The sequence below is a fragment of the Rhinolophus ferrumequinum genome, chromosome 3, assembly GCF_004115265.2.
Source record: "Rhinolophus ferrumequinum isolate MPI-CBG mRhiFer1 chromosome 3, mRhiFer1_v1.p, whole genome shotgun sequence".
Classification (NCBI taxonomy): Eukaryota; Metazoa; Chordata; class Mammalia; order Chiroptera; family Rhinolophidae; genus Rhinolophus; species Rhinolophus ferrumequinum.
In genome coordinates this window covers 32221762-32243965 of record NC_046286.1, presented here as the reverse complement: position 1 = coordinate 32243965, position 22204 = coordinate 32221762, and the positions used below count along the sequence as shown (strand labels likewise).

General features: G+C 37.8%; 1 protein-coding gene across 1 annotated transcript in view; it reads right to left on the bottom strand.

Moving 5' to 3' along the window:
- Positions 1 to 22204, bottom strand: part of COL19A1 (collagen type XIX alpha 1 chain) — a 304480-nt gene that overhangs the window by 4239 nt on the left and 278037 nt on the right. The window contains exons 45-49 of the mRNA XM_033102674.1: positions 18142 to 18177; positions 17962 to 18006; positions 15361 to 15531; positions 13600 to 13666; positions 2659 to 2787 (exon numbers count right to left, since the gene is read on the bottom strand). Coding sequence (XP_032958565.1) covers positions 2659 to 2787; positions 13600 to 13666; positions 15361 to 15531; positions 17962 to 18006; positions 18142 to 18177 — 448 coding nt within the window. The remainder of the gene's footprint in view (positions 1 to 2658; positions 2788 to 13599; positions 13667 to 15360; positions 15532 to 17961; positions 18007 to 18141; positions 18178 to 22204) is intronic.

Below are 22204 nucleotides of genomic sequence, written 5' to 3'. Positions count from 1 at the left end.
GCATTTCAAACCAAACCTCTTTATAGCAAATGAAAATGGATTTGTTTCCTGAAAAACACTGAAGAAAGTATCTCTTTTAGAAATTTCAGAAGAGCCACCATCAAACAGAACTCGTGAGTGGGCAGAACTCACTGCTGCTCTGAGCCCACATCTCCTTTCCCTTTCTGGGCTGCATTTTCCACTTCAACGTTCTCTCAAACTCAATGATGAAGACTCACTCAGCTGACAGCATCTGAGCTTTGCATGGTCACTAGGGTAACCGTTTTACATGCATTTTTTCCTTTCCTTTTCAAGAAAACTTTTAAATAGAGCAAAGCTTTGAAGTTACATGCATAACTTCATCTTCTTCTGAGCAATTCCCATCTATTTATCTACTAGAGAAAAACCTTTCAATTCCTTGGGAACTCCTACAGAGGAATCAAACATCAAACTGCAGCCCCATGTTTTACCTTTTAGTCAAATTTCTCTGTGGCTTTAGAGGGGATTATCAGTACAGCATGACAACAGGTAAATATTGCTTAAAAAATGAATCCCATATTTAGCAAGTGTTATTTTTCTGGCGCATTTCTGGCATTTAGAAAATACTGGAAAGGAGATATCATGCAAAACAGAGGAGCCAGCTAGCTGAATTAGAGTCAAGATAGGTCTTGTCAGAAACCCTCCGGTGAGACAAAAGTTTTGTCAAGTTTACTAAACTTGGGTTTTAAAAAACTTGAAAATCATTTCGGGGAAGTCTTTCAAATTCAAGAATGGCATCCAAAGTCTCCCCCTACCCCACCTCCAAGAAGTAGTCCATAAGATCTCCTCGGCAGAATTGCAGATAAAATCTATGGAAATCCTTCACAAAATGGAAGGTGAATCTAGTGGTGACTTGAAGTCTTGTTTCCAAAAGTTTCACTGACACTGTTGACTTAGCATTGCTTCTGACTGAAAGCTTTCCAGATGGACCTTCCCTACTCAGGGAGCCTGGAGACAGATGTCTGTGTAGACAGGTGACTCCAGTTCCAGAAGGTACTCCTTGACATCTTGACTTTCCATGGTTCTTATCCTCTTAGACTGCCACTGTTTGAAACATCTATCCAAGGTTTTTCTCCCACTGGTGTTAACAGTTCTTATTCTTCACGTTGTTGGAGGTATTACACATCTTCAGATGGGCTTTCAAGCTCTTCGTTTGAGTCTCAGAAACTGACTTCAGAACAGACCCAACTAGCGAAAGATAATAATTAACCACCCTCTACACAACAGTGAACACACAGAAGGTTACACTGGATTCTATACTTTTTCTTCCAATTATGTGCCAAATCTATGAAATAAGGGAAAGGTCGAATATACTGTTTAGGTAAACTAGAGTGAGTTTACTGTTGTTGTTTTGCACTGTGCTAACTAAACCAGGAGACTTGTTACGACGGATTGTAAGTTAAGACCATAACAGACCCTGTAATTGGGGACAGTTGTAGTTCTTTCAGATGAAGGAGAATCCATCAATCACTTTGGGGCACTTCCTACGGAAAACAAGGCTCTATGTTACAGAGAAGCAGTAGGAAGGAAAATGAACTAGTGAAGGAAAAACAATTCTCTGCATATATAGTATTTTGGACTGTATTCCTATGTAATTTTGGTGTTAACTTTCTCTTTTTTCCTTTGTACAAGTTTCTGATTATTTCAAGGAGGGCCCTTTGGCTCCTCTGTGGTAGCACAGGAAAAGTAGTTTCCCTGGTCTCATCTTTCATGGTATGTACTCACTGCATTTAATATTTCCTTGTCAGAGTTGTGAATCTTCTAAACCAGGGTCTATTTGGCCACTTTGCTGATTGCTAACCTATTTCTAGAAAATGGCCTTACCAGATTCAGTCAAGCTGCATCCAAGATCTTGTCTCGTAAAGCTGTCCTTTTTTTTTTTTTTTTTTTTTTTTGCCAATTTAAGTGAAGTCCTGCTTTAAAAGTTTTAGAAACCATATGAGAAATTCTTTTCTTTTTAATTAAAGTTTATTGGGGAGACAATGATTAGTAAGGTTACATAGATGTCAAGTGTACCATTCTGTAATACATCATCTATATATTGCCTTGTGTGTTCACCACCCAGAGTCAGTTCTCCTTTAAAATTCAAAAGTTGCCATCCACAAGCTCTATGAGATGGAGAAGAATTCTACACTTTCTCAAAAATATATTTTGGCTCCAAATCACTATTTATAGTAGCATCTCTTAAAACTTTTTCGTCAGTTTCTTTAAGATACTAAGATGATTCTTGACTACTTGCATCGATAGGATGGCATGGACAACTCTGAGATGCCCAGATCATAAAGATATATAGCACATATTTTTACTGTTATTATAACAAATATTATTATCAAAATCTAGATCAGCAGATAATTATCAGTTTTAAATTTGAAGGAGCAATAATTTTCTCCTAGAATGTGAAATATTAACAAGATATCATATATATATCATATATCATATAGATATATATACACGGTATATCAGGTATCTTATATATGAATATATAGAGGTATATATATATATATATGTGTGTATATATATGTGTGTGTGTGTGTGTGTGTATGTGTATATATATATATATATCTCCTTAACTGTGATTAGCATATTATAAATATTGAGTGTTAAGGAACTGATAAACAAATACTATATTTGAAGACTTACCTTGAGGTCCAGGGTCTCCTGGTGGCCCAGGTAACCCATCCTTGCCTGGTGGACCGGGCCTCCCATGAGCTTGAGCTGCCAACATTGCTGCTGGTAGCTTGAGCTGGGATAGAAACACAGCCATCCTTTCTTCATTTATGGAAGGGAAAATAATATACCATGTTATGCAAATACTTTTTATGTCAAAAATTTTCAAATATTTTTTACATGAAATTCAACAAAAGAAGTATTTGGTTTTTAATTTAAGCACATCTAATTTAAGAACTGATCTGACTGGTGAGAGAGTGTTTTTGACTGGTCAAACAAAATGGATTGCACAAAGTTGTTGGAATATAGATCTAGACTAGCTGTGCTGATCAGAGGATCTGAGAATTTTCAGTGCTTCAGAGATGGAGCCAATCTAGCGGATAGAACAATAACCTAGAATCTAACCTCTGGTAGTGACTTATGGAGAATTTAGGTTCATATTCAAAATTAGTTTTAATAATATATTTAAGCCACCTCCAACAATGTTGTGAATGTATGTGTGGTGATTGAAATATTTGTCCACAAATTCTTTGACATTCCCTTCCGAATAGAATTAGGAGGAGCCTAATTCCCCCATTCTTGAGTGTGGGCTGGAATTTACTTTTAATTTCTAATGAATAGAGAAAAAGCTGAATTGACAGTGTGCAACTAGGGACACTAAGTCAGAAAAGGCTCTGTGGCTTCCTGACTGCTCTCTCTCTTAGATCGCTCATCCTGGGGAAGCCAGCTGCTGTGTAGTGAGGTCACTCAGGAAGTCCGTGGAGAGACACACAGGGAGAGGAACTGAAGCCACCTCAAACAGCCACGTGAATAAACTTGGAAGTGAATAAACAGAAAGTGTGAGATAATAAACGTTGTTGTTTTAAGCCACTAAAGATTTGAGGTGTTTTCTTATGCAGCAATAGATAACTCACATGGTATGTGACACTTTATATCCTTGAACAAAACTGCATTACTAATAGAGAGGTTTATTTATTGAGAAGATCGTCATTGGCTTCATATTCACTATGATATCCCTGTTTAATTTCTATACTGGGCAAATACTGTACTTTGTCAACAACTAATTTTTGCTTTTTAAAGAAAATATCTTATTATACACCCTCAATATGATTCATTTATTTTCTGGTTTGATTTCTAGTTAGTCAGTGCCATTAGTTAGCCAAGGTTTAGTAGGAAGTATGTTTAATTTGGCCAAAGGAAAAAAAAATAGTATTGGTGCAGACAAGTACTCTCTCACTGAATTCCAACTGTAGACAGAGTGGAAACAACAAAAAAATTTCCATACATTTCTGTGAACCTGAAGAAAACACTAAAACTGAGAACATACAAGTTAAGAGAATTTGACAAAATATCTAGAACACTTAAAAATGTAAAAAAAAAAAAACATCGAAATGTTTTGACTGTTTTTGACTCGTGATCTTCATGAATTGAATACTTTCTCACTAGGCAATGTTGCCTTCTCAAGGACAATGTCATTGTCATTTGCCCTTTTGTTGATCCACCAAACTTCCTGAAGCCTAATGTTGCTCATCTGAGTCCTAAAGAAAGAATCCAGGGAGGGACAGGAGGACTATTTAAAGGTATTTTCTTCAAGGTGAGCTCTACCATTAGGCCATGAGAGTATCTTTGTAGGTGGCACAGGTGACAAGCAATTATTAATATTTAGAGACTTATTAATAAGTCAACAGTGCTTTTGGACGAAAATGAGTATACACTGTAGAACATTGTTATATTAATAACTCATGAAATTGAAAAGCTCTGGATAATGAGAAAAGTTCAAAATGTGTAAATATGAAAATATTAATAAGAATTTTCACTGTAAAATAAATTCCTAAACAAAACATATTATTAATTAAATTAAATATTTTCAGTAAGCAGGGCCCTGTATTGGGCATTTTACACTTTTTGCGTTAAGTGCTCTTGTTCAGGAATCATGGAGAGAGCCTGAAAGAGATTATCATTTCGGAAAAAAAAAACTATTATGCATGTTTTTATAAGCCCCATACAGTATAAGATTAAATGCAGATGAGCTCTTTCTATGACTAGAAATCTGTTATACAATATTACTTTTAAAAATTACTTTTAAAAATAATCACTCCAGGATTATACTTATTATTATAAAATTCTTGGTCACTAATCTGACATAGGCCATTGGTCAGTTAAATATTACCTCAAGCATATTCAATATTTTACTATGATATGAAATTATTTTGGTAAAATCATTAATGTCAATTCATCTAAAGTCCATTATAAACACAATTGGGTTCTTTATTTAAACTTGCTTGGTTTGTATATTTTGTATATCTCACATTTAACAAATCTAATATATATATACCACTAGATTTAAAATAGAAAACTGGAGGAAGGCATATCCATGCCATAAACAAAACAACAAAAAATTAGCTACATTGTTTCTTTTTTCTCTTCACATATTTTCTTCAAAAAGCACATTCAAATGATTTTATTGGTAAAACAAACAGTTTGTCAAGGATACAATGAATATATAATAAGAAACTAATCTTTAATGTGAAAAATTCAGCATAGGTTTGGTGCAGACAAATCTTCCAGAAAATGTTTACTGATTAAATTAGTATTAATTTGCAAATAAGGACAAAAATGACAGAAAGATTCTAGAAACTATAGCTGTCAGAATAAACAGAGGCCAAATCATACAAATCTTGCAAAATATTATTTCAATTTTCTCGAGTCTTTTCACTCACGTTAGTTCATTTAAACTGTAAAGGCACATTTCACTTAAACAAATACATATTTTGTACAAATTTTGGTAAAGAGCAAATGACTCCTGAGTAAAACCTATTTTTCAATGGGTTTTCAATAAAAAAAAACTTATTTATAAATATAGTTCCATACACTAAGAAAGTAAAACAAAGCACTTTTTCAAATAGAATTATTGAGGGGATAGCTCCAACATATTTGGAATATTAGCGAAATTATCAAAAGAGTAATCACCTCACCCTCACATTCTCAAATTACAAAGCAAGCAGAATGAAAATATTACAACACCCACAGGACCAGAAGCTCTGGGTGCAGATTGACAGTGATGATGGGAGACCAATGAGGGTCTGAAGAATAATTCCTAAGAGTGATGTTAAATCACTAGCCTTTCAGTAAAACTTTTTACTACCTGACTATCCACCTGAGACATCTTTGGTTGATGTTAATACATTTTTTTCCCAGTAGCAATAGATAAAACAAATTTGTAATTAATATATAGTTACAATTTTGCAAATTATCACATTGAATACAGTTATAATATCTTTACTATATTAAATTATAAATTGGGTATTTTATGAGAAATATGAAATTCAATGATTATAGTTCAAAACTTTGCATATTACTTGCTGTATTGAACTTAGAATATGTATATATTTCAGTATAATTTTTTCTTAATTTGAGATATAGCTCTTTGACTACTTTTAATATCTAAACACAAACATTCCTAATACTAATTTTTCCTCTTTAATGGATTAAAGAGGATTAAATTTACAAGTAATTTGCTTTGGATGTTTTTAAATATTTTTAGTAAAACAGAAAATTCTTTTGAATAATTACTTCTAGCTGTAAATTGTTCAGCTTTAAGATATGCTCAGAAATAGTCATTTAGCACTAAGGTAATTACTTCTTCTGAACCTTACTCTAATATTCTATAATTTAAAATGATATGTTTCTGAGCTTTTAAATGAATTGTAAAGACCTGTATTATTTATTGCCTTTCCTCTGTTTTCAGGCATCTTTTGTCAATTAGATTGTCCTGGGCTATGCTTTTCAATGAGGCAGGAAATTGAAGAGTTTACATAGGAGCTTGCATAAACCAAACTCACATGTCTCGTCTGCCAACCCAAACTCACAACAGTTACTCTAACCAATCAGACCAATGGCTTGCCTTCTTTGAAGAATGGGTTCATTAATATAATGCAGGCATTAATATTAATGTGATAAATTACATTATACAGAGAAGGAAGGGATATTCAGACGTCATCTGGCTCACGTTTACCTTCTATTTCACAGATAGAATTTGTATAATAAATATTTTCAAAGAGAGAAATTAATCTTTTTCTCCTAATTCTCATTCAAATGTTTAATTGCCCATTTTCTTGGTACAGCTTCAACTTATTTTCTTTTGTTACTCCGTTATGGAAACAGAGAGTAGTTAATGAAAATTTCCCTTGGGAAATCAGTTATATACTTGAAAATATTGTTAGTTCTTAGCCTTTAGATTAAATAACTTTTACTCATAGGCTTGGTACTCTGTTTTGTAAGTCACCTTTTGGTTCCCCTATTCCAGGGCTTTTTCCCATCCATCTCTGAAATGTGGAAACCAAAATCAAATACAGTTCTCTCCTAAGGGGATAAAATATCAGAAGAATAATTTCTTTTCATATTCTAAGAATTATTTTCTAATTTCATTTTAACTGTTCACAGCATCAATTGATAAATTCATATTCATTTTGTGGTTCATCATGACCCAAAGGTTGTTACTGCTACATTTAACTGTAGCCCAATCATTTGCCACCTTTGTAAGCTTGTTGCTTTGAATGTTACTGTGGGTTAAGATGGTGGATTGAAGACATGCATCTGCTTTAACTCTGACCTGAATCCCTGTAGAGCAATAGTCAGATACTTAAAAGTCATAAAACTACATGAATAGAGAGGCTATGAAAGAAGACAACATAAAATTTTGGAAGCTGAGACCCAGATGGCTGCATGACAAATGACTTATCAGATTCATGGAAACCAAATCTTTAGCTATGGGAGAGCCAAGATGGTGGAGTAAGTAAATGCTGTGCTTGCCTCATCCCATTAATACATCAAAATTACAACTAAGTTATAAAACAACCAACCTGGAGAACCATCTGAAGTCTAGCTGAACAGAAGTTTTATAACTAAGGATATAAAGAAGAAGCCATGTCAAGACTGGTAGAAGGGGGGAAGGGAGGAGATGCAAAACAGGCCGGCCCTACACCTCCATGTGGCAATTGAAAATTGGGAAAAATATCTCAGCCACAGAAGTTCTCCATGAAGGAATGAGGGATCTCAGTTCCCCACACCAGGCTCCCCAGCCCAGGGTATTGGTGCTGGGAAGAGGAGCCCCCACAACTTCTGGCTGTGAAAAACAGTGGGGATTTGACCATTTGGATGGGATGGAAGGCTGTGGGAAATGCAGACATACTTTTAAAGGGCTGACACAGGCACTCACTCTGGGCTCCAGCAGAGGGACGGTGACTCTGGGGGTGTCAGAGACATGGTGAGAGACTGAATTGTGTAACTTCAGGGTGAGGACCAGTGGGACAGTCCCCATTTTCCCTGTGTGGGGCACATCTCCCATGCAGCCAGCAGGTGGCCACCATCTTCTTGTGTTAAGCTGATTCAGATTGGCCTGGTGAGCTCCATTGCTCCACACTGCTGACTCGCTGAGACCCTGTCTCACCCAACTTGCATACCACACCAGGCTTTATCAGCAGCTGAACCTTACTGGGGCCAGCAGGTGGCAGCAGGTCTTGTAGAATATAGAATAATATTGAATATCAACTGTAACTGAAAAATTAAAATGGAGGGGGGAAGGTGAAGGGGAATAAGAGGTCCAAATTTCCAGGTATAAAACAAGTAAGTCACGGGGATGTAATGTACAGCATGGGGAATATAGTCAATAATATTGTGATAGCGTAGTACTGTGTCAGATGGGTGCTGGACTTATCATGGTGATCACTTCCTTAGGTATACAAATGTTGAATTGTGTACCCCTGAAACTCATATAATATTGCATGCTAACTATATTTTTAATAAAAATCTTAAAAAAAAAACAACTTTACACTATAAGCTGAGAAACAACCTGTTTTAAAGCACAAAATCCTTCAAAAGTTCAGGAATTCGCAGTGCAAGTTACATTTGGAAGTGGGGTAACGGAGGGGAACTAAAATAAGGAGAATTGTTTGAAAGCCTGATTAAGAAGTACTCTTAGAAATTCCTGTGTTTGGTCTTTACAGCTGGGTAGTTGTCTCTCTCCAAACCTAGCAGAAGACGGAAGGTTTATTATCTGAAAAGGGTAAAAAGACTGGCTCTGCACTAGGGACCACAGACTTATTTGAGACTTGGCTTCTTTTCTGAAAACACGGGAAATGAATAAGCATTTACATGTTCGGTGCTGAAACCTCAACCCTGTTCTCCAACTTTGCTCCCCAAATGCTGGCAGCCAGAAGGAAATGGAAGTGTTTCCTTTGGGGAATCTGATCAGAATAAGAGGAAAGACTTAAAGCCACTGAAATCGAGAGTCCCTCAACTAAACACCAAGCTAGATTGTTCTAAAGTGAAGCTCATGGTTGGCAAGTCCCAGCTTCACTCACAACTTTCAATCAATTTGTTAGAACCCCTTCTTAGGGATGAGCAGACAACCAAGAAAATCCTGAGGGAATTCTAGAAGCGGAATGATGGACTCAAACAAAGAAACAGAAATAAGCAAATTGGAGGAAATAGCAACAATGCTATGGAAAACATTTTTAAAAGCTATCTATGTTTATAGCTCCAATTATGTGTATCTATCAGCTATTGTGTATATAAACGCATATGTATACACAAACACATATATAGATGAATATCTTACTTATAGAGATGCAGAAGGAAATTGAAACCTTGAAACAAGAGAACAGAGGAATACATATTCATATGTGTGTGTGTATGAAATATATATATATGAAATATATATAAATATATATATAAATATATATATATTTGAAAACTGGAGACAACATAGGTGTAAAGGGGCTTTCTGAACACTGGAAGTCGGGAGGCAGAAATATTGTTTAGGTACACTTAGCCCTAAGCTTCCTTTTCTCCCACAGTTGTGGGTGTGGCTTTATTGGTTCCAACTTTGTTTCAAGAAGCAAGAGAGCCAGATGTGTGTCCATATTCCTCCACAGGGCGGTACATTCATCTTGCATGGTGATGTAAATCTCCAAGTTTTAACATGGTGATGTCGTAGAAAGAATTAAGCTTCTCAGATCTGGCAAGTCCCTAATTTGTGTGGGCAGCATCACTAGCAGCTGCAAAGCCCTCATAAAATGGAAAGAAGCTGAGACACACAGCATCTGTCCTGGCTCGCTGTAGCCACCTTGCTTACAAAAGGATTTGACTTGTTAGCCAATCAAATCAGGAACTCAATCTAACTTACAATTGGGTGTATGTTTGTGCACCATGATTCACCAGAAACCCAGACTTGGGAATGGTGGAAAAACACATTCTTCCATCATGGCTAGGTTTGAGATGGGGCATCAGGAAGTGGAAGAAGAGCTGGGGAATAGCCGAGATCTGTGGGGGCATTACAACAGTGGGGTCACCTGGGAATTCTCAAAGGGAGTTGGAAAGCTCCATGCGGAGAGCCCAAGTTTTGGGTCCTGCCTGGACTACTTTTCACTAGAGGGCTCAGTATGGACACCTGGGATGATAAAATGGGGGAGTAGAATCTCCTGAGGACGTCTGGGAGCCCCCTGACCGTCCATGACTTGCCGAGCAGAGAATCGCACTTGAGCTTGTAGATGTGCAGGGGTGAGTGGAGCAGAGATAAGCATTAGCTGCAATTGACCCAGATCGCTTGTGAAATTGCTCAGAAAAAGCAGCAGATGGATGCTGCTTAACTGTAGCATTTAACTGTAACTGTTTTAACACGTGAAAAGTAATCTTGGCTTTTATAGAAAAAGCTTTCTGAAAAAGGTAATTGTGGCCTGGAGCTCCATGATTTGTGAAAATGGAGCTTTTTTTTTTTCTTTTTTTTGTAAATGGTGTTCAGAAGCCACAGAAAAAGTGACTTCTACATGGAAAATTAAATGCATTGAATTGGAATAATCTTAAGACCAATGAACAAAAGTGCTAAATAACTAAATTCTGGGTTTCAGGTACAATTCTGTTTGGGAGAAGAGAGTTTTGTGGGACCGGTGCCAACAGAGATAAAAGGAAAGGGGGAGTCACATTTGCAGTCTCAGAGTCTAGAAGTCTTAGGAAACAATATTTTTATGGGCCACTTTAGAATATTGTCTTGAGACCAAGGCATGTGGGACTTCTGAGACACCTTTGACCGTTCCCTTGGACCCAGCCAGGCTGGAAGAGACTGAGGGAGATGGTAGGAGAGATGGGGTGAAGCTATGGGAGACCTGGCGTAGACTCTGCACCCCTCAGCTTCCAGTAGGGAGAAAAGACACCAAGAGGAAGGAGGGACAGGAATGCAGAGGGAAAACGGGAAGACTTAAGGGAAGGATCTTCCAAGGCAGGGCAAGCCAGGTGAGCTTCGTCAGATGGAGATGGTCCAGTGCCCCCCACCTCCCTTCTCAGGGGGCTGACATCCTTTCCTGGGAGTAACCACAGGACAGCCGGGCAGTGGACAGCACGGGAGCCTCCCCAAGTGGAAGTACTTGTGTCTCTTCTGCCGAATGCGCAGGGCAGGCCACCAGGGGCAGGATGCCTTCCTCCGGTGTCCACAGGACTTGAAAACGAACACCTCCCATATTTCAACAGAAATATTTTTCTGATCGTGCTTGGTTATATCTCCTGACATTCTTCACCAGACTTTAAAAGTTTCGACTAATTAACTGCTGAACTGTTTAGTATATATTTTTATCTACAGTTTTTTAATAAGTTGAAGTTCAATATGAAAGCTGCTTGAGACAAAAGATAATTGATATGAGAGCCCATGGAAATTAGGAATTAAAGGAGAATTTTAGACTGCAATCCAAAAACCTATATTTGCTGGCATTTCCCTGTTTTTACTAAAGACGTGGTGCTATCTGAGACCCGAGATGTGCTGCCACTGGTTTCACGGACATGCTACCTGTGCTGTCCCTCGAGGCCCGCTCCTCAGAAGGGCCCTATGCTTGGTATAACGTTCTGCTGTTGTCGTCTTATAATTCTTTATACGTTTTGAACAAGAGCACTTGCATTTTCATGTTGCATTGAGTCCTGCCTTTGCCTCTACAGTCCTCAGTGTTCCTCTGGAGAGCTTTTATGTCTTTTTCTCTCTTAGACAGTGATTAAGAAATGCTTGTTGAGGGATAATGTTTCAATTGCAAAGTTTGGAGCCTATTCCACGATGCTGGATTTAAGGGTCAAAAAAAATAAGTAAAGGAGATTTAAAAATTTAGGGGTAACATTAAAATTACAAAGAGAAAACTGGTAGTTTAAAAACAAAAGGGTGGACAGTTGTATCAATAAACTATCATGTAAAGATTCTTGATAGAGATCACGTTAAATTGAGATCAATACATGTATTCATGACCTCTTAGGGACTCTTTTTTTCTATTTTGTCACTAAAGTAACTAAAAGTCCCTATGTCACCGTGTTGTATTTCTTGTGTTCACGTGAAATAAGATAAGAAGCACTCAAGTACTGAGATTTTGGTGTCTAATACTAATTACTATTTAAAATAATCAGAGCTTCTTTGAGAGTAGTTAACTCTATGTTTGCAGTAGAAAGACTAAAGATGAACTTGGGGCATTTTGTAATCTCATTCCTTGCAAATTCAATGATGAATTTTTAGCTTAGCAAAGGAAGGATACTTTGCAAAAGAAGCAGGAACCATGAGAGTCAATGTGGATTTATGTTCTAAAGATGAATAACTCCCATTTTATGAAGTTCTCAGTTAGCAAATCATTTGACACAATCATGTGATATTCTTGTGAAAAGATAAAGAAATAGGACAACTATATAGATTCAGAGTTCACTAAAACAAAAAATTAACACCTGATTTACAAAAGGGCAGGAGGAATGCAATGGCATTTAGAAAGGCCTAATCCTTGACTCTTCACTCCTTTTTACTCAGTGTTTCTACCAACAATTATAAAATTTAGAGATGACACAGTTATGAGGGTTAGCCAAACTGCCCCATGAGACAACATCCCAATAGATATCTTTAGGTTGGAACAATGTATGAACATGAATCACTTGAAAGTTAATAAGAAGAAACATAAAATAACGCATTCAGATTTTAAATATGAAAACAGTGCATAATGAGAAAAAACTAATTTTTAAAAGTTTGTATAAAGGAAATTCAGGATTGTTAGTTTATTAAAAACTTAAAATGAATCAACAGTGTGATGTGGATCCCCCACTTAAAAAAAAATACTATCTTAGGCTGCATTATTGAAGTGTCTATATCAGGAGTCAGAAAACTGTCTAAAAAGGGTCAAATCGTAAATATTTAAGGTTTTGAAAGCTATACAGTCTCTGTCAATACTACCGTATTCTGCTACCCTGGCCTGAAAGCAGCCTGAGAAAATACATAAAGGAATGAGGGTGACTCTTCTCCAATAAAAACTTTCTTTATGGACACAAATTTGAATTTCAGATCATTTTCACATGTCATGAAATATTCTTTTGATTTAAGAAAAGATACTCCACACCCTCCAAAAAAAAAAAGAAAAAAAGTAAAAGCCTTGTGGGCCATACAAGAACAGGTGGCAGGTGGATTTGGCTGGTGGGCCATAGTTTGCTGATCCTAGTGCAGATAAAAAGACACTGTACTCTTCCCTGGTCAAAATACTCTTGGATGAATGAAGGTCATTTTAAAATTTAAATATTTCTCAAGGGTGATGATGGTGGAAGAGTTGGATACACTTACTCCATAGAAGAGAAAACTAAGGAGATAGAGAAAAATATTCGAGGAGCTGTCACATGAATAGAGGAAGACCCGGCATTTAACAGACCAGGAATGATGAGAGGAAGTGACGGGGAGGCAACTTTAACTGAGCATAAGGAGGAATTTTCTATCACGTAGAGCTGCCCCGTCGTAAAGTGGGTTGCCTTCTAAGGTGGTCGTTGCACAACCCTCTTTTGAGAAGGCGGCTGAAGGGACCCTCCACAGTGGATGGGAACTGGTGAAAGATTCAGACGTGTTTATTAAGCAAATCTCACCTTCAAAAATCCTGAGAACCTCTTGATTAATATACTTCTTTATTTCTTCAAATGAAACCACATCAGCCTAAAGAAGGAAAAAAATAAGGTGTTAAAATAGAGCATAGCATAAAGGAATAAAGAATAGAAATGTTGGGCTGGTATGCATACTTGAAGCTTCTGTAGAGATACATTTATCAAGCAATGTACTTTTGGCAACTCCTACATTAGGCAATAAATACCTTATTTTCATCAAAGGCTAGAAAGAAGTAGGAGTGCATAATTGCTTTAATAGCTCTGGGCTGGAATCATAACTAGTGATGTGAACATATTTTCTATTAAATGGAGAGATATCGCTTCATACAATTAGGAAGGACATTTCCTATTACTTCATTTTCTGAAGCTACAGAATTTGAACAGTGTTATCATGATGTTAATATCCTAGGCACAATTTAACTTCTAACCAATCCCAGGACATGGGTAAGGTCAATAGCTAACTGATATTAGGTATCTTCAAAGGAAGAGAACCTGGAAGAAAACTCTAAGTATGCTGGATTATTCTTTAAAATGTTTTATTCATGGGATAAAGCTTGCACATTATGGGATAAATTTTACCCATTTCACGGTAAAATTTATTTTATAATCTGTACTTTGGAAGCATATTTGTATTGAGTAATTTTCTTTTTTTAAGAGAGAATGCAAGTAGGTAAATGATGTCAGTTGAGTTTTTAACCTCTTGACAAATAACATTTAGAATAGTAATGGTTTACAATACCCCTTGATATTTTAAAAGGGAGCCATTAATTTTCATGGTGGTTAGGATTTCGAGGTGTCTTATTTGTATTTGATAATTATTATCCAGGGGTGTGGCATTAAAGAGAATGTGATGGGCTCAGAGAGTGATGATTTCTGTAGGACACAATAGTTCTAAGAATGCCCTATTTCAACATCTTATTTTCAATGGGAGCTGCAATTAATGAGCTGCAATTAATGCATCTAATACCCATTATCGACACAGCACTCAGAGTTCATTCTACAGGCTTTATTTAAGTGAGCTTAGGGAGAGTGGGTGAAAATAAAGAAGTATGAAAATTGTGGGAATGCCCAATTTGGCCCTATATCTGGTATTGACTAATTATCTGAGGATAGCATATCCTTATCTCTGAGACCTCACTCCAGGATTCTTCTTTCTTCCTGACATGGGTATTTTCAGATTAAGTTCCTCTGTGGAATGGCCATCCACCATGCATCCTGAGGATATTAATAAAGACATGGGCTTCTTTAACCATTCTTTCTTAGCCCAGCTAAGTAGTGCTTCTACTTCAAAACACTACTCAGGGCAGATCTGTTGTTCTGATGTTCAACAAAATGGAGTTTTAATACGAAACAGCCATATGTATTTACTGTGTGGTGTAAGGGGACATTATGGATAGTACATATTTAAGAGCATGTCTTCGGAGTCAATCGAACCTGAGTCTGACCCACTAAATAACTGTGACCTTGCACAAGTTAACTCACAGATACTGCATTTGTAAAAGTGGGATAGAAAGCACACCCATCTTCCCACGTGAGTTGTGAGGACCCAGTGAGGTAACATTTGTAGCAAGTGCTTAGTGGAGGATAGGGCACATAACCTGAAGTAAATGACAGCTATTGCTACCCTTGTAGAGACCAGATTAGGTTCATTTCATTTATTTTGAAAGAATTACGATTGCTTTAATTGGAAAAGGGATATGGGGTCAGTACCTGCCAGGAGCTCTTGGAGCTCTTGGCACCACTTACCGGAGTGCCGGGGACACCTGGATTGCCCGGAGGGCCTTGGTGCCCAGGGGATCCCACAGAGCCCTTGTTTCCTGGGGGCCCCACAGGACCTACGGCCCCTTTCATGCCCGGAAGGCCTGGTTTTCCCTGTTCACCTTGCGGGCCTCTGTCTCCTGGAATTCCCTGATCACCCTGTTAAGGAAAAAATTAATAATAAAGAATGATCTCTTTTAAAACTGCAATAGCTGTGAATAGGAGCAAAGGTTCTGGATTCATATTCACATTTTCTAGCTGTGGGACCTTGGATAAGTGAATTAAACTTTCTGCCCTAGCTTCCTGTCCCATAAAGTGAGGATATTAATAGTATCTGCTAATTAGGGTGATGCTGAGAAATAAATGAGTTAACTTAAGTAAAGTGCTTAGAACACTGCCTGGCATGTTGAAAGCACTCGATAAAAAGTTAGTGACAATGTCAACTGTAATCAGTTTCCAGTCTAGAACTAATGACACTTTTCAAAGTCAATAGCAGCTGTTACTTCAGACCCGGGTCTCCTTTGTAATAATGAAAGAAGATTGCCAAGAGGATTTCATCACTGAGATTTTTCACACAGAAAAAATTCAAGACTCTCAAAATGCCTAAATATCCCCTAAATCATGTGCTTTTCTTTTTTTTTTCTCCTTGTTCCTGTATGTTTGGTTTTATTAGATTCTGTAGCTTGGTTTCTGTACTCATGTTTTACATGTATATGTGTGTGTGCATGTGTGTGTGTGTGTGTGTGTGTGTGTGTGTGAGAGAGAGAGAGAGACAGAGAGACAGAGAGAGAGACAGAAAGAGAGAGAGAGAGAGATTTCAGTTATAGATGTTTCAAATAGCCAGTTCCACAACTCCATGAGGTGATGACCACACAAAATATGATGGAATGGTGCTTTGAAGCTGCTCGTGTTATTTCACTGTATTATTCTGTTATTTGTGAGTACTCTGCAAAAGGCCAAACTCTATTCCTCTTGATTAAAAAAAAATAATGAAAACAAATGAAAATTACAGAGATCTACTTGATCATGGAATAAAGACGCGTAGAAAGAAGCCATGTAGAAAGAAGAAAAAACAGATGGACCTAATTTCAATACTACTGTCTTGACAAGTTATAAAAATGTATCTGCATACAAGTATATCAACCCAGCTTACAACTGGAGAAATATCTGAGATGACTAACACAAAAAATGAAATAAAAGAAATACTAGCACACTTTGATCGATACTCTGATGGTGTGCAAAACAAACACAGTCTTTAACATATTAAACTTATTTTATGATTTTGGCACAAGGATGTTCATTATAGTGATGTTTATATTATGAAAACTGGAAAGAACCTAATACACCAAAAAAGGGGACTGGGTAAGTGAAATAAGGTATATATCCAAACAGGAGAATAACATATAGCCACTATAAGCTAGATGTAGATCTATATTTACTGACATAGAATGGTAACCATTATATGGAAAAAAGTCATTTACAAAACAGTATGAACCCATTTTGGAAAAGTATATATTCATTTGTGTTAATACATTCAGTATATATATGTTATATATAAGAGTGAGACAGATGGAAATATGTCAAAATATCAATAGTGCTTATTTCTGTATGGTGGGAAAAGGCAGACTTTTTCATTCTTTTTTATTTACATTATCTCTACTTTCATATTTCCTTCAGTTATCATGGATTATATTTGGTATAATAAGTAAAAACTGCTAACTTAGACACGAGGACATGAACTCTCTCTGTCTTTCTCTCTCTCTGTCTCTCTCTCATACACATGCACACACACTAGTAGCCCTTATTAGGATTCCACTAAATAACAATGTTGAGTAATCTGTTGCAGTGGAATGACTCCAATTCTACTAGAAAATGTTCAGATTCATTAAAGAAAATAGTGGGAAGTTCCAATAATAATATTGACAACCAAAACAATTAAAATAAAAGCGTACAACATAACAGGCACAATGAGTAACTATATGTTCAGTTGAGTCCCCCTTTCTATTTCTCTACCCCCTCACACCACCACCTTATTCAACTTAGTATTCCACCAGGTCAGGGGACCTCAACTAGGACAACTCTATGCCCCAGGAGACATTTGATGACATCTGGAGACCTTTATGGTTGTCACAATTGGAAGGAAAGTGGTGTTAGTGCATTTAGTGGATAGAGGCTGCTATATATCCTACAATGCACAGGATAGGTCCTAGAACAGAGAATTATCTGCCCCCAAATATCAACAGTGCTGAGGCTGAGAAACCCTACTCAAGATAAAAATAACATGGGTGACGGTTATAGTAGGGCTATGTGTCTGAGATAGAAGGATGATAAAAGCTTTCCAAACCGAAATAGCAAACAAGACTTAGCTGTGTATTAAAGGCCAACCACGTAGGTATACCTGCCATATGGCCTGCTTTGGAGTCCTTTAATTGTTTTATTTTATGCCTAGCAGAGATCTAGGATCGCATAAACACTAGCCTTTTCATACTAGGTGAGTTTTATGGGTCTACATACATAATTGTGTAGCTCAAATGTGGGACAGTTGTAGCAGACGGACTTAAATAATGATCAAAATAGTAATATACATACACGTTCTCCTTTGGGGCCTCTATCTCCAGGCTTACCCATGATGCCCTGAAAAACAGATATCAACACTAAAAATCACTGCTTACCAAGATTTTTCATCATACTGCTCGATCACATATTCTGGCAGGTAATCTAGATGCAGTTTTGCATTAGAACATTTATTTTAAATGTTATTTTCCGTACCTGAGCACCTGGTAATCCATCTTTTCCATTTATTCCCTGTAAACACAAAAAATGATTAATATTTCTAATTCTCCACTAACAGACATGGTTGAATACAACAAAAGGGTTAAGGTCCAAGGACTTAATCATGTTTCTACTGAGATTTTGGTGAAGCAGTGTGGTGAAAATGGAAAACAACTTCGATAGAATCAGACAGCCCGAGTTTCAATTCTGACTCTGTCACTTAAAAGTTCTATTTACTCCAGGCAATTTACTTAACCTTCACTTATAAAACAAGGATAAAATAGTGGCCTTAAAACTAAAGATTTCACGAAATAACAGAAAATGCCTCGCAAAACTGTAAACGGGCAACAGGGTTATTTTCCTTATTCTATGAGGTACATTCTGAGAAATCAGAAGGTGCCTCATTGCTGATGGGTGGCTGGTGTGTGACATTTATTGTTACCTTTTTCCAGCACAGAGAGATATTCTCAGTAAATGGTCTTAGTTGCTGCTGGGGAGATTTCATAACATGGCCAGAGCATGATCTTAATATGAAATAAACTGTCAGTCAGAGAATGATTGTTATTTTTCAGTGGGAAAATATGAAAGGGAAGAAATCTGTAAACGTGGTTTTTGATCATATTAAATCGTGGTTTTTTATTAGTAAACTAGAAGTTTCCTGAACTTTACAAGGCAGTTCTGGCGGTGGTAATAAAGCCCAGTCATGCTCGGAGATTTATATAAGACTAGGAGAACTACAGGCTGGGAGATGTATGAAGGAAAAGCGCTTGGGGGGTCAAATCAAATATCTAGAGTACAACAGCAGATGTGTTTTTGAGATTTGATTTGAAGAGGAAAATCAAGGTGAGGAAAATGATTTCTTGACCAGCAGGCAATTGCATGGGCACGCTTCTCCGAAAAGCCTAGGAGACTTTTATTGTGCCGGAATGGATTCTATGAGGATGGAACTGCAGACAACGGCATGTTTTTTTCACTGCTGTAAATTACACTAAAATCTGTCACAGCTGAGAGCCCAACAAAGTCCCCAAACCTCTCTGCAACATCCTGGGAATAGACTATTTGAACTAAGAACATGTTACCTAAAGTGTACGGTTCAAAGAATTTATGACATCCAGGAACACAAGCAACAAAGATAAAGGTGATTAAGGCGAGGATGTGAAAGAAACAACTGTGACACTTGAATAAAAAGAAGATAAATCTAGTGTAAAAATGTAATTTACGTCTTTGGTAACAATACAAAAAAAAAAAAAAGGAAATAATCCTTATAGTGTTTTTTTTTTTTCTTTTTGTTTCTTGTCACCAAAGCCTATCACGTGTTTTCTTTTTATACGAAGGTGCCTGTTGGGGAGCCCTGCTTGCTGAGATTTTTACAAAAACCTGTGTGTGCTTGCCTCTCTTTCCCTTCATCTCACTTTTCTGGAAGAACCCATTCCTGGTAGAACCAACTTTCTGTCGGCTGCACACCTGCATCTGAGCAGCTGACTGGTTCAAGAAAACCACCCATCCTTGCTCACTTGTTCCAATCTAAATGTAGGACTGCAGACGGCAAGAGGCTCTCAGCTTTACCAAGCCACCCTTCTGTATTTCCTGATTTGACTCCTTTTCCTTCTCCCCAACTCTTTCACATTTTTTTCTGTCTCTTCAAATGTCCGGCATCATCACCCTGCCCTTCATGCTAAGCTGATGACCTTGATGCTTCTTTCCCTGAGAAAATAAACAGGAGAGAACCACCTCACCTTTTTCCACCAGCTACATGCATTTGTACTCCAACTTCTGCCTCCCACCCTGCCTCCTGTTGGGAGGGATGAAATGCCCCATTCCTGGGTAACACCAATTTCCACTGGTGAGAGGAATACCAGGCTTCTCCTCCTACTCAACATTTTCCTCAAAATTTCCTCTTTCAACTTGATATCATTCTTATCAAGATACTAACATGCTGCAATGTCTTGCACATTTCTAAATTAGTGGAGAATTATCAGCTCTCATGTTACCTATCTCTCTGTTTATTACCCCTTTTTCTTAAAATGCTTGACATTCAGGAAACCTCATTCCTCTGGCTTATATGTTATTGGCTGTACCTTCTGTCTTTTTGCCACATCCTCTTCCTAACAGCTGAAGGGTTCTCTGCCTTTCCTTCTCCAAGTGACTCCAGTTCTTCCAGGCTCAGGTTTAAAAACCTGACTCTCCAGGCCTTGTCTCTCCATTAATTCCAGATGCTTATATCCACTGCTTACTCGACATTTCCACTTGGATATCTACTAGTGCTTCAAGATGAACGTGTCCCAAACAGACAATTCTTTGTTTTCCTTCCCAAACCTACCTATCTCCAGTCCTTCTCGTCTCACTAAATGCACCAGCCTGACGTGGTCGCTCAGTCCCCAAACCACAGGATTGATTTGTCTCCCTCTCGCCCTCCACATCTAGTCCATCAGCAGGTCTGATTGGCTGTCCCTTCAATGTGCATTCTCAATTCCCTACTCCTGCTGACGGCCTTGTTTCCACCATCATTCTTTCTCATGGGGATTAGGGCAGTTGCTCCTCACTGTTATGTCAGCTTTCACCCTGCTCATTCCAGTCTGCTCTCCACACAGTAGTCCGATTATTCCTTTAACAGTTGGTCCAATCATTTTACTTCTCTACAAACACTCCAGTGCATTTCCATCATGCCACAGATGAAAGGCACACACCATTCATGGCTGAGAGGTTCCTCGAGGTCTCGCCCCTGCCTACCTCTCCCTCAGTATCTTTCCCACTCTTTAGCTTAGTTCATTCCGAACTCCTGCCTTTCGCTGTTCTGTCAACGTACCACACTCTAGACATTTCTTTTTCTTGAAACAATGTCTCCCCATCCACAATGTCCCTATGGCTTGGTGTCTCACTTCATGCAGGTTTTGCTCAAATTGCATGTCTTTTTTGACCACCTTATTTAAAAGCTACTCTTGTACTTCTCCGTTTAGATCTTCTACTTGAAATTGTGTGTGTGTGTGTGTGTGTGTGTGTGTGTGTTGTCTGTGTCCCTATATAGAATGTAAACCTCATGAATTGCTAGCTCCCAGAAGAAATGTCTAGAACATAGTAGGTACTCAAGAAATACTTGTTGGATGAATTTCTTTTTGCAGAATCCCCTGGAAGCCCGATGGCAAGCATTTACGAGCTGGCTTACAGGGGATGGGAATGTGGAGTTGGTAAGAAGAAGTGAAGGGGGAGGCAGGGAATGGAACTAACACTATTGAGCGCCTCCCATGAGCAGGCACCAGAAATGCTCACCATGTCATGTTACGTAAGTGACTCCCAAAACCGTTGAGTCGTAAGTCAAGCCCAGATCTTCCTAAAGCTAGATTATAGATGTTTCCCATTTTTTCATGTTGCCTTCTTTGGGAAATGGTGGTCAGGAAACACACCGACCCTGAAGGTTTCACAGAGATACTCAACCAGCCTCATGAAGTCGGTGCTGCTTGTTCACCTTCAGCCCTCCTTTCTCCTAATGTCACCCCCTTCCCACACACCACAGCAAATCAACAAAGAGAACAATGACCTTCTATAAAGAATAAACGTGGTGTAGGGGTATGTGTTATTCATCTTTATATCCCCTTATTCATCTTTATGTCCCCTTCCTCCCTTTATATTTATCTTTATATCCCCATCCTTAACAAACAGCAGGGACGAGGTGAAAGTGTTGAATTGAATTAGTAGGAATGATTGTTACAATGTCACAGCAATACTATGTGTCAGTAGCCAAGAGCTCTTTAGGACACAAGGGGATGATATATTTGGCAGTAGTGATTTATGAAATTGATAAAGGTCAAGGCCCATAGATAAAGGAGGGAATCTGAGAAAATAGCTTCTTTATCTTTAGCTTAGCACACATGTATTATACTTGGGAGTCTTCTGTTTCTTTGTACTTTAGGATGTGACAGGCCATTTTATTTTTTAACTTCACTGAGAACATTAGATTGAAGAAACAACGAGTCTAATTTCCTGACACTTAAAAAAAATTCTCCTTTCGCCCCATCATGTAAGACATGACGATACCTCATAGAAACCTAGGACACTCAGTGAG